The sequence below is a fragment of the Erpetoichthys calabaricus genome, chromosome 13 (assembly GCF_900747795.2).
Source record: "Erpetoichthys calabaricus chromosome 13, fErpCal1.3, whole genome shotgun sequence".
Classification (NCBI taxonomy): Eukaryota; Metazoa; Chordata; class Cladistia; order Polypteriformes; family Polypteridae; genus Erpetoichthys; species Erpetoichthys calabaricus.
This window is the reverse complement of record NC_041406.2, coordinates 140,515,297-140,527,357: the sequence shown is the minus strand read 5'-3', so window position 1 is coordinate 140,527,357 and position 12,061 is coordinate 140,515,297. Positions and strand designations below refer to the sequence as shown.

At 40.7% G+C, this 12,061-nt stretch overlaps 1 protein-coding gene across 3 annotated transcripts in view; it reads right to left on the bottom strand.

Moving 5' to 3' along the window:
* samd12 (sterile alpha motif domain containing 12) overlaps positions 1-12,061 on the bottom strand; it is a 170,341-nt gene that overhangs the window by 76,841 nt on the left and 81,439 nt on the right. For 2 of the 3 annotated variants that reach the window (XM_028817550.2, XM_051935999.1), the window contains exon 4: positions 7,641-7,838. In XM_028817550.2, the coding sequence (XP_028673383.1) occupies positions 7,641-7,838 (198 nt within the window). The remainder of the gene's footprint in view (positions 1-7,640; positions 7,839-12,061) is intronic. The other variant, XM_051936000.1, reaches the window with a different exon arrangement.

Genomic DNA, 12,061 nt, shown 5'->3' with positions numbered 1-12,061 from the left:
TGCAAAGCACGGGATAATTAGCACGCATGTGAGCTGGAATCTCTAACACCATCTCAGTGCATGAGAGGAATCCAATAAGTGTGTGTCCGGGCCTGTCGATTAGACGCATACAGAAGACGGAGTGGCGAAAAGCTTCAGGAGAAGCTCGATGGTGAGGGCCGAGCATACGCCGCTATTATCCGCCATCGAGCTACACGTGGAGACTTGAAGGCATTTTAATTGGCAACCTAGCAAAACACAAAAAACTCAACAAGGCCCATCTATCAAACCAACTTGTCAGGAGCCACAGCCGATCCCAGCGACATCAGGCACAAGGCAGGAATCAATCCTGGATAGGATACCAAGGAAAGTGACACAGTTTAGCTTTCCTAAACCCACTTTATCCAGTGTCAGGTCACTGGGGATGGAGCCTATCCGAGGGGCATCAGGAGTAAGGCAGGAATTAACTCTAGATAGGAATGCCAAAGAAAATGACATCATGTAACATAATATGAACTCGCTTCATCCAGTTCAGGGCCATTAGAAGGGGGGGGGGGTATGGTAGGGGGGCAATGACAATCCTGGCAGTACCAGGTACAAGGCAGGACCTGGTCCTGGATGGGGCAACAGTAAAATGCTACAATACAGCATAACAGTCTCAAACCTGCTTAATCCAGTTCAGGGCTACAGGGAGGCAGGGAAGATCCTAGCAGCATCAAACACAAGGCAGGAATCAGGCCTGGATGGAAAGCCTGGGAAAATATCACCATATAGCATAACCTTCTCAAATTTGCTTAATCCATTTATCAACTCATTCTCTTAATCCTCAAATCTTTATTTGTTCATTCATTTATACATCCATCCACCCATTAACACATTCACTAATTCATTCATACATTTTTCTATCTCTCCATCCATCAATGCATCTTAACCCATCCATCATGCAATTATTCTGGCCATCCATCCATTCTTTTATCCACCCAATATTCATTCATTCGCCCTCTCATTCTTTTATTCATTTATTCATCTAGCCATTCACCCAGCACGTTTTCCAACCATTCATCCCTCCATCCATTATCCAGTCTTGACATTTTTAGCGTCCTGGAGCAGGGGGCAGGTGGGGCATTCCCCCTTGGAGAATCACCTACAACCTTCACAGCGGAGCAAAGTCAGCCGGCGGAGACCCACATGCAAACTGCACATAACCCAAAGGTGAAAATGATGAACTCTTGTCATTAGGCCATCAAGATATTTCACACTTTACTGCCCCCTTATGTGCATCATCACCCCTGAAAGCACAAGCTTCCCTCTTTCTTCTACTGCCCTTGTGCTTTTTTCTGACTATGGTAGCCATTTTTCTCTAGGACATCCATGACATGGCCTTGGTGATGGTTGGTCAAGATCTCAAACTGACTTCACTCAATTGACTCCAAGTCAACAGCGCATTTGGGGTACTAAGATACAATTAAAGAGCCTGCCGCCCCCTTGTGGCACCCTCCATCCTAATGTGGCAATTAGTTAAAAGCTGGCAAGTGGTTAAGCATTTATCACCTATTTTACATTTGAACAGACAAATACGTGTGCAGCCATTCAACGCACTAATTCATAATCTCACGAGGAGCTATAAGCCGATGGCGGAAGGCGAGAATCACTGCAGACACGAAGGTGCAAAACCGCACTGTGCCCTTCATGCTGTCATTCTGTCAAGTAAAGGATGGCCAACTGACAGACAGGCAAATGCCGTTTATTATTCCGAGCCCCTTCTTAGGTAGGCGTAAGCTGGCAGGGGTTTGCATTGTGACAGTCTGTCTTATAAGGACCACCTTAGACACAAAGCAGTTATCCAGGCGAGTGCGTGTGTGTGTGTGTGTGATGATCGCCTGGCTGCGAGCTCCGTACTCGAGCAGATTGTGTGGAGGGGGCGGCTGTGGAAGTGTCTGCTGTCTCAGCTGCTGGGTTCGCAATGTGTGCCCATGCGGCACAGCGTGCCTCCCGAATCCTGCACCAGACGACACACGTTTGGTTTCAGACAGGGGTCTTTCCCTAGTCTCAAAAATGCTTTTTTTTGTTGCTTTTGTTGTTTTTCAAAAGTTAATTTTTCATATTCACTTTAATAATAGGAGAAGAGTCTGTGTGTTTGTCCGTTTGCTATGTCTCTGTCATCATCACAACCATTTTTAGTAATAAAGTGCATTTCACTTTTCATTCTAACAGATGGCACATCACACAAATGAACTCTGCTTTTACGAATGGCACACACATTACTTGCACTTGTGCTTTATGGGTGAAGCCTCGGGAGGTGGGACCAATGTGACATCCCCACTCCTGAGCTCAGGAGCAGGAGATCATCTGTTTGTTTGGAGTATCTGTGAGAATTAATATTTAAGTTTAGATTTACTGTTTTTGTGATTATCTTGCTTTTTTTTTCTTGGTTTCTGCCTATGGATTGTGCATTGAGATTTCTTTGCAGATCAATTGACAACTACTTTTGTTTCTTTTTGCTCTATTAAGTGTTTTTTTTCTGCATTTTTCTATTTTTGCTAATAACTCTTCATTTTATAAAGACCCTTTTTGATCACAAGCTGGGGTTTGATGGTTATTCTCCCTGTTGTATAGCGTTTTGGTAAGAACTGTGGACATTCAGTTTGGCCAGCTCCCAATTTTGGGGCCTGGTCCAGGTGATGCCAGCAGGTAGTATTTGATGAGTTCCGGTGAAGGGCGGAGTGGTGGCTCAGAGGCTAAGGATCTGCACTGTTATCTGGAAGGTAACCGGTTCAAATCTCGTTTTTGCCAGAAGGGATCTTACTCCATTGGGCCCTTGAGTAAGGAGCTTAAATTGAAAATTGCTCTAGGGGCACTATACAATGGGTGACCCTGTTCTCTGACTCCCAAAGGTCATGCGAAGAGACAATTTTTCACTTTGGGGATTAATAAAGTATACATAAAAAAAAGCAAGAGTCTTTTCTGGGCTGCTTAGTTACCTTCCTGGCCTGCTTCTTAGCTTATTTTTGGAGGCCTCACAACCATCCAAATCCTGACATTATGATTTTTATGGATATGGTTTTCCTTAGTTTTGCTGTTATCTGCCCCACCTCCTGTATGTAGAGCCACAGGAGATGGGGCCACTTAATTAGGCACCCAGCTTGCCAATACCAGCAGTACTTGAGCCAAAATTGAAGAGAAATCAACAGCTTCACCATTGTGTAAAGTTGGATTTCTGGTTTTGTGATTTTGGATTTACTAGTTATGCCCCCTTGCTTTGTCTGTAATTTATGGTTTCTGTTTATCTGACTTATTTGGATTTGTTCGTGTAGATGTTACATTTTTGGTAAAACCTAATTTAGTTCTTTCTTCTGGCTTGCATTTTATTCAAAACTAGGGGTGTCATAAGGATTTGAAGAAATCAGGGTCTTAGCCTCCTTTTTGATTTTCGCATGCAGTCTTCCTCATATCACTCGGATATAAATAAAAGACCAACTGACAGAGGAAATTTTTCATGATTCTCCATCCAACATATAAAATCGAAGAACATTGTCCCTCCTTTGTTCTTTTGTGCAATGTCCAGGGACTGAATCAAATTGGATAGACAAAAAGGCTTACCAATATTATTCTTGTGTATTTCCGAGCACAAGTGATCAGGGGCTAATGCATGTTGAGAGGTTTTTACAGTTTCTCTCCTTTTCACATTTGTTCTCATATTCTCTCCTTTTAAAGCCTGAACAGGCTGGAAAACCTGTCTTTCTGACTTTGGAGCTAGGCAGCCTGGAGGTCTGTTATATTTGTGAATTTTTTGTCTTCTGGTGGCCGCCACGTGTTTTCGGTGCACCGCAGCTTGTTCCAGTTGTGAAGGTAACCTTTCCCATCGTTGGGGAGCATGGAATCTGGGTTCGTCACCCACTGGTAAGTGTAGCAGTGGGTTTAAATAGCCCCCCATTTCACTGTGTCTTTATCTGAGAAGTGGATGAAATAACTGAGCTAAACCCATCATGAACATTTCTTGTTTTATGAATTGAGTTTCTGGCTTTCACTTTCTCTTTTCTGACCTTGATTTTTAACATACTCTTTGGCTTTGTTGTTTTGGCTCTCTTTGATTTCTTGATTTTTAAGTAAGCTGAGCAGGCTCAGGAGCTGGGAATCATTTGTTTATAATGAAGTCAAGTGAGTATTTTGTGGCTTTGACGACTTATTTTTTTTTTTGCTCTTGATCTTGGATTATTCTTTTGAATCACATATCAGGACATGTCTGCTTTGCATTTCTTCTTTAGGTAACTCCTATTTCTCTTTTTGCTCTGCAGAGCCTTTTCTTTCCACTGGTGTCTGTTAATGGGAACCACAAACCCTTATTGAGAGACAGTTCTATGTAGCCAGACCCAAAACAGAAGTCATAATCAAAACCAAAAATGGTGGTAAAGAGAAAATTGACAAGTACAATAACAAGCTAGTGCCGAAAAAACATTGTACAGATAACACAGCGAGAGAGTTAGAAGCCAGAAGAGTTTCATGTAGTCAAAGCTGAAACAAAAGACGCAAGTCATAATTGAAAACAAAAATAGTCGTAACCAGAAAATCGAGAAAGAAAGTAACAAGCTAGAGCACAACATCAGGCTATGATGACAGAGCGCAACAGAGAGATCCTGTAGTGTGCACATCAGTTTCTGAACATTGTCCTAGAAGAGCAAAACACAAACTGTAAGAATGTTTGTAGTCCTCAAGTCTATTTAAACAATAAGATGAGGCTCCAGTTAGGGAGTTAATTGAGATGAACACTTGCCACCACGTACTGTATGTGTACGGACTGCAAGGGGTGACATCCATATAAACTGGGAGATGGAACAAAGTTGGAAAACCAGCCAAGGTCATAACCAGGAAGACAAGATACATCTTTGAAACAAAACCAGGCATACAAAACCAAAATCACTGTAAAGATAAAAGACCAAGAGGGTCAGAAGCCAGAAGAGATTCATGCAGTCAAAGCCAAATCAAAAGAGGTAAGTCGTAATTGAAAGCAAAAAGGATTGTGTTAACACAAGAGGGCGCCAACAAACAAAGAAATTCTTCCTCCTCTCTGCCTCCACTAAGTGTTGCCCACTGCCTCCCGACTCTGCTCCCTGTTACGAGGCAGCGGGCGCCCGTTAAGCCAGACCCGGGAATGCTTCCAGTGCCACGCCATGTCTTCTGGGAAGCATTCCAGGGCCATAAAGAAAGTAGGGAGGTCAGCACTTCCTGACTCCATCTCCCAAGCACCCCAGTGGGTTTCCCGACTGGGTTGCCATATGAGGACCACTGCCACCTGGCATATGGGGGATGGAACAGCTCCTGATTCTCGGCTTCTGCTGGTCCATCTGTTACATCATGGCAGCCAGGCAACGAGTTATTTCTCCATCCCGCTGCCCAATTTGCTTGTTGTTCCATACTGGCCTCCCGTCTGGGAAGGAGGACAATTTATTACCCACACGGGAGGCCATTTCTCCTCTTACAGTTCTATCGGAAAAATAGAGAAAGATAGCAGCAAGCTAATGTCCAAAATTGGTGAAAATGTAACAGAAGCCAAAGACATTAGTGGTAATCAAGGATGCAGAGTCATTATCTGAAAATCGAGAAAGACGGTAACAAGCTAGTGTCACAAATCATGGTAAAGATACCAGAGCAAGAAGGTCACAAGCCAGAAGAATTCAATGTAGTCAAAGCCAAAACAAAAGTCGTAAGCTGTAATTTAAAATAAAAATGGTTGCAACCAGAAAACTGAGATAGTAGCAAACTAGTGTTCAAAATCAGTCTAACGTTAACAGAGCAAGAGAGCGAGGAGCCAGACAGTTTCACAAAGCCAAGAGTCATAACGAGAAACAAAAAGAATTGTAACCAATCTTGGACAATCAGGAAATGCACGGTGCTGATCTGATTTGCTCTGGTAATGTCATGTGCCACATACTTTCAATTGACCTGACCTAGGAACTGCTTGGCAACCACAGCAAAGAAGAAGGAGACCGTAAACCTCTGGCTCATGAACTAAAATGGAACAAACTGAAATACAACCAAGCATTTCAACTGAAGACCCACCTTCCTGTCTCATTCATTGGTCAGGAGTCCAGCCCAGTAGCAGTTTATTCATTGGCTAACACTGCTCTTCATGTGGTATCAACAGCGCAAAGTGCACTGAGAGACGAGTACGACTAAAGAGAAAAAGTTAAGGAAAAGCCAGGAAGAGAAGCTGCGCCGTATTCACTTAATAAGCAGACGGTCAGGTAACTCACACACTGTTGACTGACTGACGATAAATAATCCCAAGTTACTGCAGTTGTGGATATATGCTTACAAATGTCACGACTAGAGGTGGGTCTACAATACAAATTCTTATTTGTGTCTGAGCGGGGTCCATTTTCGTTCTTTCACCAGAGTATTTTCCGGAAGTGGTTTCTGTGTTTGGGCTGTTGTGAGCACATGCCTGGATGACTTGACGTGGATTATATGACACGAGTAATGCAAGACTTTATGTGGACGTCTCTGATCAGGGACGTTCTTAGGCATACGCGAACTACGCATCCGTGTAGGGCCCCAACTTACAATTTTTTTGTTGTTGGGCTGTGGGCCTGGGGCCCCTGTCATGCCCCTGGCACTGCAGCCGTCTGTGCCAGTCCCAGGAAATTCAGTTCAGTGCATCTCTTAGGTCTTATTGACAATGGTAATTTATTATCCAAATTGCAATCTTCACCTAAATCCCTAATAATATCATCACGCCGTCATAACTTTGCCAAATGCACTATAGCAAATGTTAAATTTAGAGATTCGTTTTGGAGTCATTCAGAGACATCCCCATAAAACCATGAAATATCCCAATATTGCCAGCCTTTACCAGATCCAGAACAAAATCAATATTTTACCACTCTGCATACACACAAGCGTACATGTAGGCCTACTGGTCGTTTAAGGCCTTTTCCGGATGCTTTATTAGAACACCTTCCCGAGCTCAGGGGGGGCTCTACAACCACCGGACCCCCCCCCCCCAACCCAATCCTGGGCCTGCACATTTCTGAACCGCGTAGGGCCCCCAAACTGCTAAGAACGGCCCTGCTCTGATGTTGTTTGCTGTTGTCAAGCGTTGGTCACCATAGACGCATATTCTACCAGAAACCTTGTTGTCTTCATTCTACATGAAAACTTGAGATTACAACTTTTACTTAGCCACTACTACAAGTTACACAGAGTAAGTTACATATAAAAAAAGATCATTTTTGGTTGTTCACTTAATAGTTTCAGACATTATGAAATGACGTTCAAATCATGTTGACTGATATTCTGTTATTAGTGTTAGGTATAGCACCATTTTGTTATTTTTTTTTACTTAAACAAATGTTTTCCTGGTTCCACTTGCCCATTTCCTGAAGTTTCAAACTTTAAGGACAAATTCAGATTTTAATTTTTTTTGCAACATCTGGTGCCACCGCCTGCATTAGTTTCTGATTCCATGTGGTGTTTTGCTGTTCCCACTTCTCCAAAAAGATCAGATCAGTGAATCAATGGAGTCAGGCTGCAGTGTGAATGTAGCTATAATGATGCGCAATGCCACTCAAAGGGCATGAATTACTGCATTTCTACAAACTTATTTATTAACCAATCCAATTTACACCAATAAACAGTTACTTCTAAAGATTTTTTGTTTGTACCTGGACCACAGAATAACAACTTGAAAACCAAATGTTCCCCACAGATTCCTGGTTCACCTTGTGTGAGCAGCTGCAGATTCCGAACTTCTTCTCGCACTTTCAGCTGGAGAACTTGCTGCAGGATGTATTGCCTATGGCTTTCTTGAACGATTCCCATTCTTTCAAGCTTTTTATCTGTAAGCCTCATCAAAGCGCGACCTAAAAGACGAAGAAGAAGAAGGAAGAACTTCAGTCCGTGTGCTGTACTGGAGAGGCAGGAATGAGGGATATTCATTTCCTTTGCTAAAGACAATTCTTATGCTAGAAAAGCATCATACATTTTTGAGCAGCTTATCTTAAATTTTCTGCATGACATCTGGAATTCATTGACTCTTGTTTTTCTGGTTTAAAACAACATTTTCAAATATTTGTCCTTTTCGATGGAAACTGACAAGGTGAAACCAGCAGCTGTATCAAAAAAAACGATGAGTTTAAGTGAGCTGTCATATTGCAAAAAAATCGATGAGAACAAACAAGTTGGTATACTGAAAACTCGATAAATTTAAAGCAGTTAAAGTATTAAAAAAATCGATAAAGTAAAACCAACTTTGCATCACAAAAAAACAATGAGGGCAAACAAGCAGGTATACTGAAAAATCGATAAATTTAAAGCAGCTGTTGTATCAAAAGAATCAATGAGGTTAAATCAGCTGTGATATTTGAGGAAAAAAAAAATTGATGAACACAAACCAGGTGGTGTATTGAGAAATCAATGAATCTAAATGTGCTTTCATATCACAAAAAAACTGATGTGGGCAAATCAGCTGGTATATTGAAAAAATCGATGAATTTAAAGCAGCGGAAGTATCAAAAAAAACCTGATAAAGTGAAAGTGTTATGTCACAAAAAATGATAAGGGAAAACCACCTGCTGTATTGAAAAATTGATGAACTTAAACGAACTGTGATATTAAAAGAAAAAAAAAAAAATCGATAAAGGCAAACCACCTTAAATTGTTAATTGTTAAATTGAAAAAAATCAATGAACTTCAAGTAGCTGAAATATCAACAAAATCGAAAAAGTGAAACCAATTTTTGTAATTAAAAAAAAAAAAAAAAAAAAAAAACCAAGTCAAAATAGCTGTTATGTTGAAAAATAAATTGATTTAAATGAGTTATCATATTAAAAATAGATGAGGGTAAACCAGCTGGTACATTGAAAAATCAATGAATTTAAAGCAGCTGAAGTATTTAAAAAAAAAAAAAAAAATCGAAGTGAAACCAACTGTTGTATTTCAAAAATTAAGGGCAAACCAGCTGTTGTATCGCAAAATCGATAAAGTTAAACTAGCTGTGGTATTTGAAAAAAAGAAAAAAAAATCTGTAATTCAGCTGTAATATTGAAAAAATTCAATGAATTTAAAGTAGTTGAAGTATTAAGAAAAATCGATAAAATGACACCAATTTTTGTTTGCAAAAAAAAAAAAAAAAAATCAATGGACAGTAAAAATGCTGAGGGCAAACCAGCTGTTAAAACGATAAACCACTGAATTTAAAGCAGCTGCTACATAAAAAATAAATAAATAAATAAAAAATCAAAATGAAACCAACTTTTGTTTTGCAAAAAATGAGGGTAAACCAGCTGCTGTATCGAAAAAAATCGATGAAGTTAAACCAGCTGTGGTATCGGGGGGGGGGGGGGGGGAATCAATGAAGGCAAACCAGCTGTTATATTGAAAAATCAATGAATTTAAAGTAGTTGCTGTATCAAGAAATTGATGAAGTGTAACCAGCTTTTGTATTGCAAGAAACTGATGAGTGTAAACTAGCAGCTGTATTGAAAAACCTATGAGGTTAAACCAGCTGCTGTAATCAAAAATCAATGAGGTTAAATCAGCCTTTAAATTAAAATATTGATGAATTTAAACCAGTTGCTGCATCAAAAACTGTTGAGGTTAAGTTAGTAAGTATCAAAAATTTGAAGTGAAACCAGCTGTTGTATCACCAAAAAAAAAAAAAATCAATGAGGTTAAACCAGCTGCAGTGTTAAAAAAAAAAAAAAAAAAAAAAAAAAAAAAAAAAAAAAAAAAAAATCAATGAGGTTCACCTAACCTTTAAAGAGAAATATGGATGAAGTTAAAGTTGCTGTTGTATCAAAAAATCGACAAGGTTACGTCAGTTACAAAAATTTGAACTGAAACCAGCTGCTGCATCAACAAAATTTCCATATAGATACTGGAATTTGACAAAAGCAGACAGAACGACCTTGATGAAACCCTGTGGGTGTCTGTTTGGCTCCCACAACCTTTAATTGGATCAAGCGAGACTGAAAAAAATGTTGTTACTCTGAATGATAGGGCACTCTGTCTAGGACTGGTCCATGTCATGCACTTAAAGCTGCCAGGATTGATGTCATGGATGTCAGTCCACCTGCAACCCAAACTGGATTACGTGGGTCTGATAATTACTGCTGAAGTTGCTACAATAATTAGAGGTGCAGTTACCTGAGGGGTCTATTTAAGACTCAGCACTACAAGTACTATTAATTATTGTACTCAGGTGTTGCAACAGTTAGTACTGCAGTTACCTTAAAGGTCTATTTAAAGCTCAGCACAACAATTATTTTCAAATATTACTGTCAGGTGTTACAATAGTTGCAGTTACTTGAAGGGTCTATTTAAGACTCAGCACTACAACTGCTCCCAATTACTGCTCTCAGATGTTTAAAAATTAGCACTGCAGTTACCCGAGAGGTCGATTTAAGACTTGGCACTACAATTATTCCTAATTAGGTGTTACAATAATTAGAACTGTAGTTACCGGAGATATCTATTTAAGACTCAGTCTGTCATTTACAGTACTAGTAGTAGTAATATTGGTGGCGCTGGTGGTATTGTTATGTTTACAGAGTACAGTTAAAATTCTCACTTGCATGTGCTAATTAGCATTGTCTGTTTGTCCTGAGCAGGTCCTTCTTATTAACAATTGGCACATACTTGGGTGAGTGAAACTATTGTGAGGAGGAACACCCCTTTGACTACTGAAAATGAAGGTGGCGCATTCCACAAGTTGGTACATTTCTGGCTTGATTAAGTCAGACTCTGATTGGCTCTGGAAGAGGGCTACTTAATTGGGGCATTTTGAAATCCCTGTGGGTGAGGGTGAGAAAACTCATAAGGCTCATACTGGGTGCCAGTAAGGTGGAGTCTGTGGGCAAGAGGATGGCATCAGTGCCACTTTGTGTTACTCTGTTGTTTTGCTTGCATGCATTTAACACACGCTCACGTCAGGAGTACGGCTCACAGGTGGGAGCATGTGCAGCACGGCCCCTTGGTACCACATCAGCTGCAGAAAAAGCAGAACTGTTGGACTTCTGCCTTCTAAAACACATCTGGCAGCACAAAACTCAAGGTTAAGCTACTTGGGAGAAAGAGAAATCTTAATAAATTAAGGCATCCACACAAAAAGGAGGAACAAAATGCAACGGGGTCACAATTCATCTCAACTCCATTAATTCTGTATAGCGCTCTTCAGTGAGTCCGGGCTCCGAGCACTTGCACACCTTGCAGTTACAAAGCAATGGCAGAATCAGTTAAATGTCCGTACATCTGTGACATGAGTGAATGCAACAATTAGGAAACCGGGGCCGCCAGTCTAAACAATAAATGTCCAATAGCATAACTGAGACCTGGCCAGCTGACAGTAGGGGAGAAGAAAACAAAAACTCCAGCCAGGAAAATAAACCTCTGGGCTCCACACGCAGTCAAAACAGACCAAAAAGTTACAGGCCTGATGGCCTCTGCCAGCTAGCAGCCCACCCCTTCCTGGGCATTCTACAGAGCTATAAACATGTGCTGGGCAGTCTGATAAGAAGATTAAATCCTTTCATCCTTGGATTCTACAGCTTGCAATATCACAAGGAGAAGGTCAGCAGGCAATAAATCCAAAACTTCACCAGGGGCTTAGAAATATGAAAGGCGCTCTCGCTGCAGCCTTCTGTCTACTCGCTTACATCCTAAAGAGGCGGACCTGCCCTGTGCTGCCAGGATACTGATACCACGATACTCAACCGCTTCTTTACAAATGACATCTATGGCAGAAGGAAAGAAGGAAGTTGTGACTTCAGAATTAATAAGCGAAATGAAATTAAACAGAAGAATGAACAAGGGCAAGGAACAAGGGGCACAGAGACAGAGTGTTAAAAATAGATAGACATGAAAGGTGCTACATAATTTAGATAGACAGAAAAGGCACGATCATATGCTGATATGATAGACAGACAGACAGTAAAGGAGACAGACAGACAGACAGATAGTCATGAAAGGAACATTATAATAAATAGATAAATAGATATAGTGTAACCACAAGGGGGTGCCACAGAGCCCCAGACGTCCAAAACAAATATAAAATGTATACAATATATATAGCGATCTGAAAGGCACT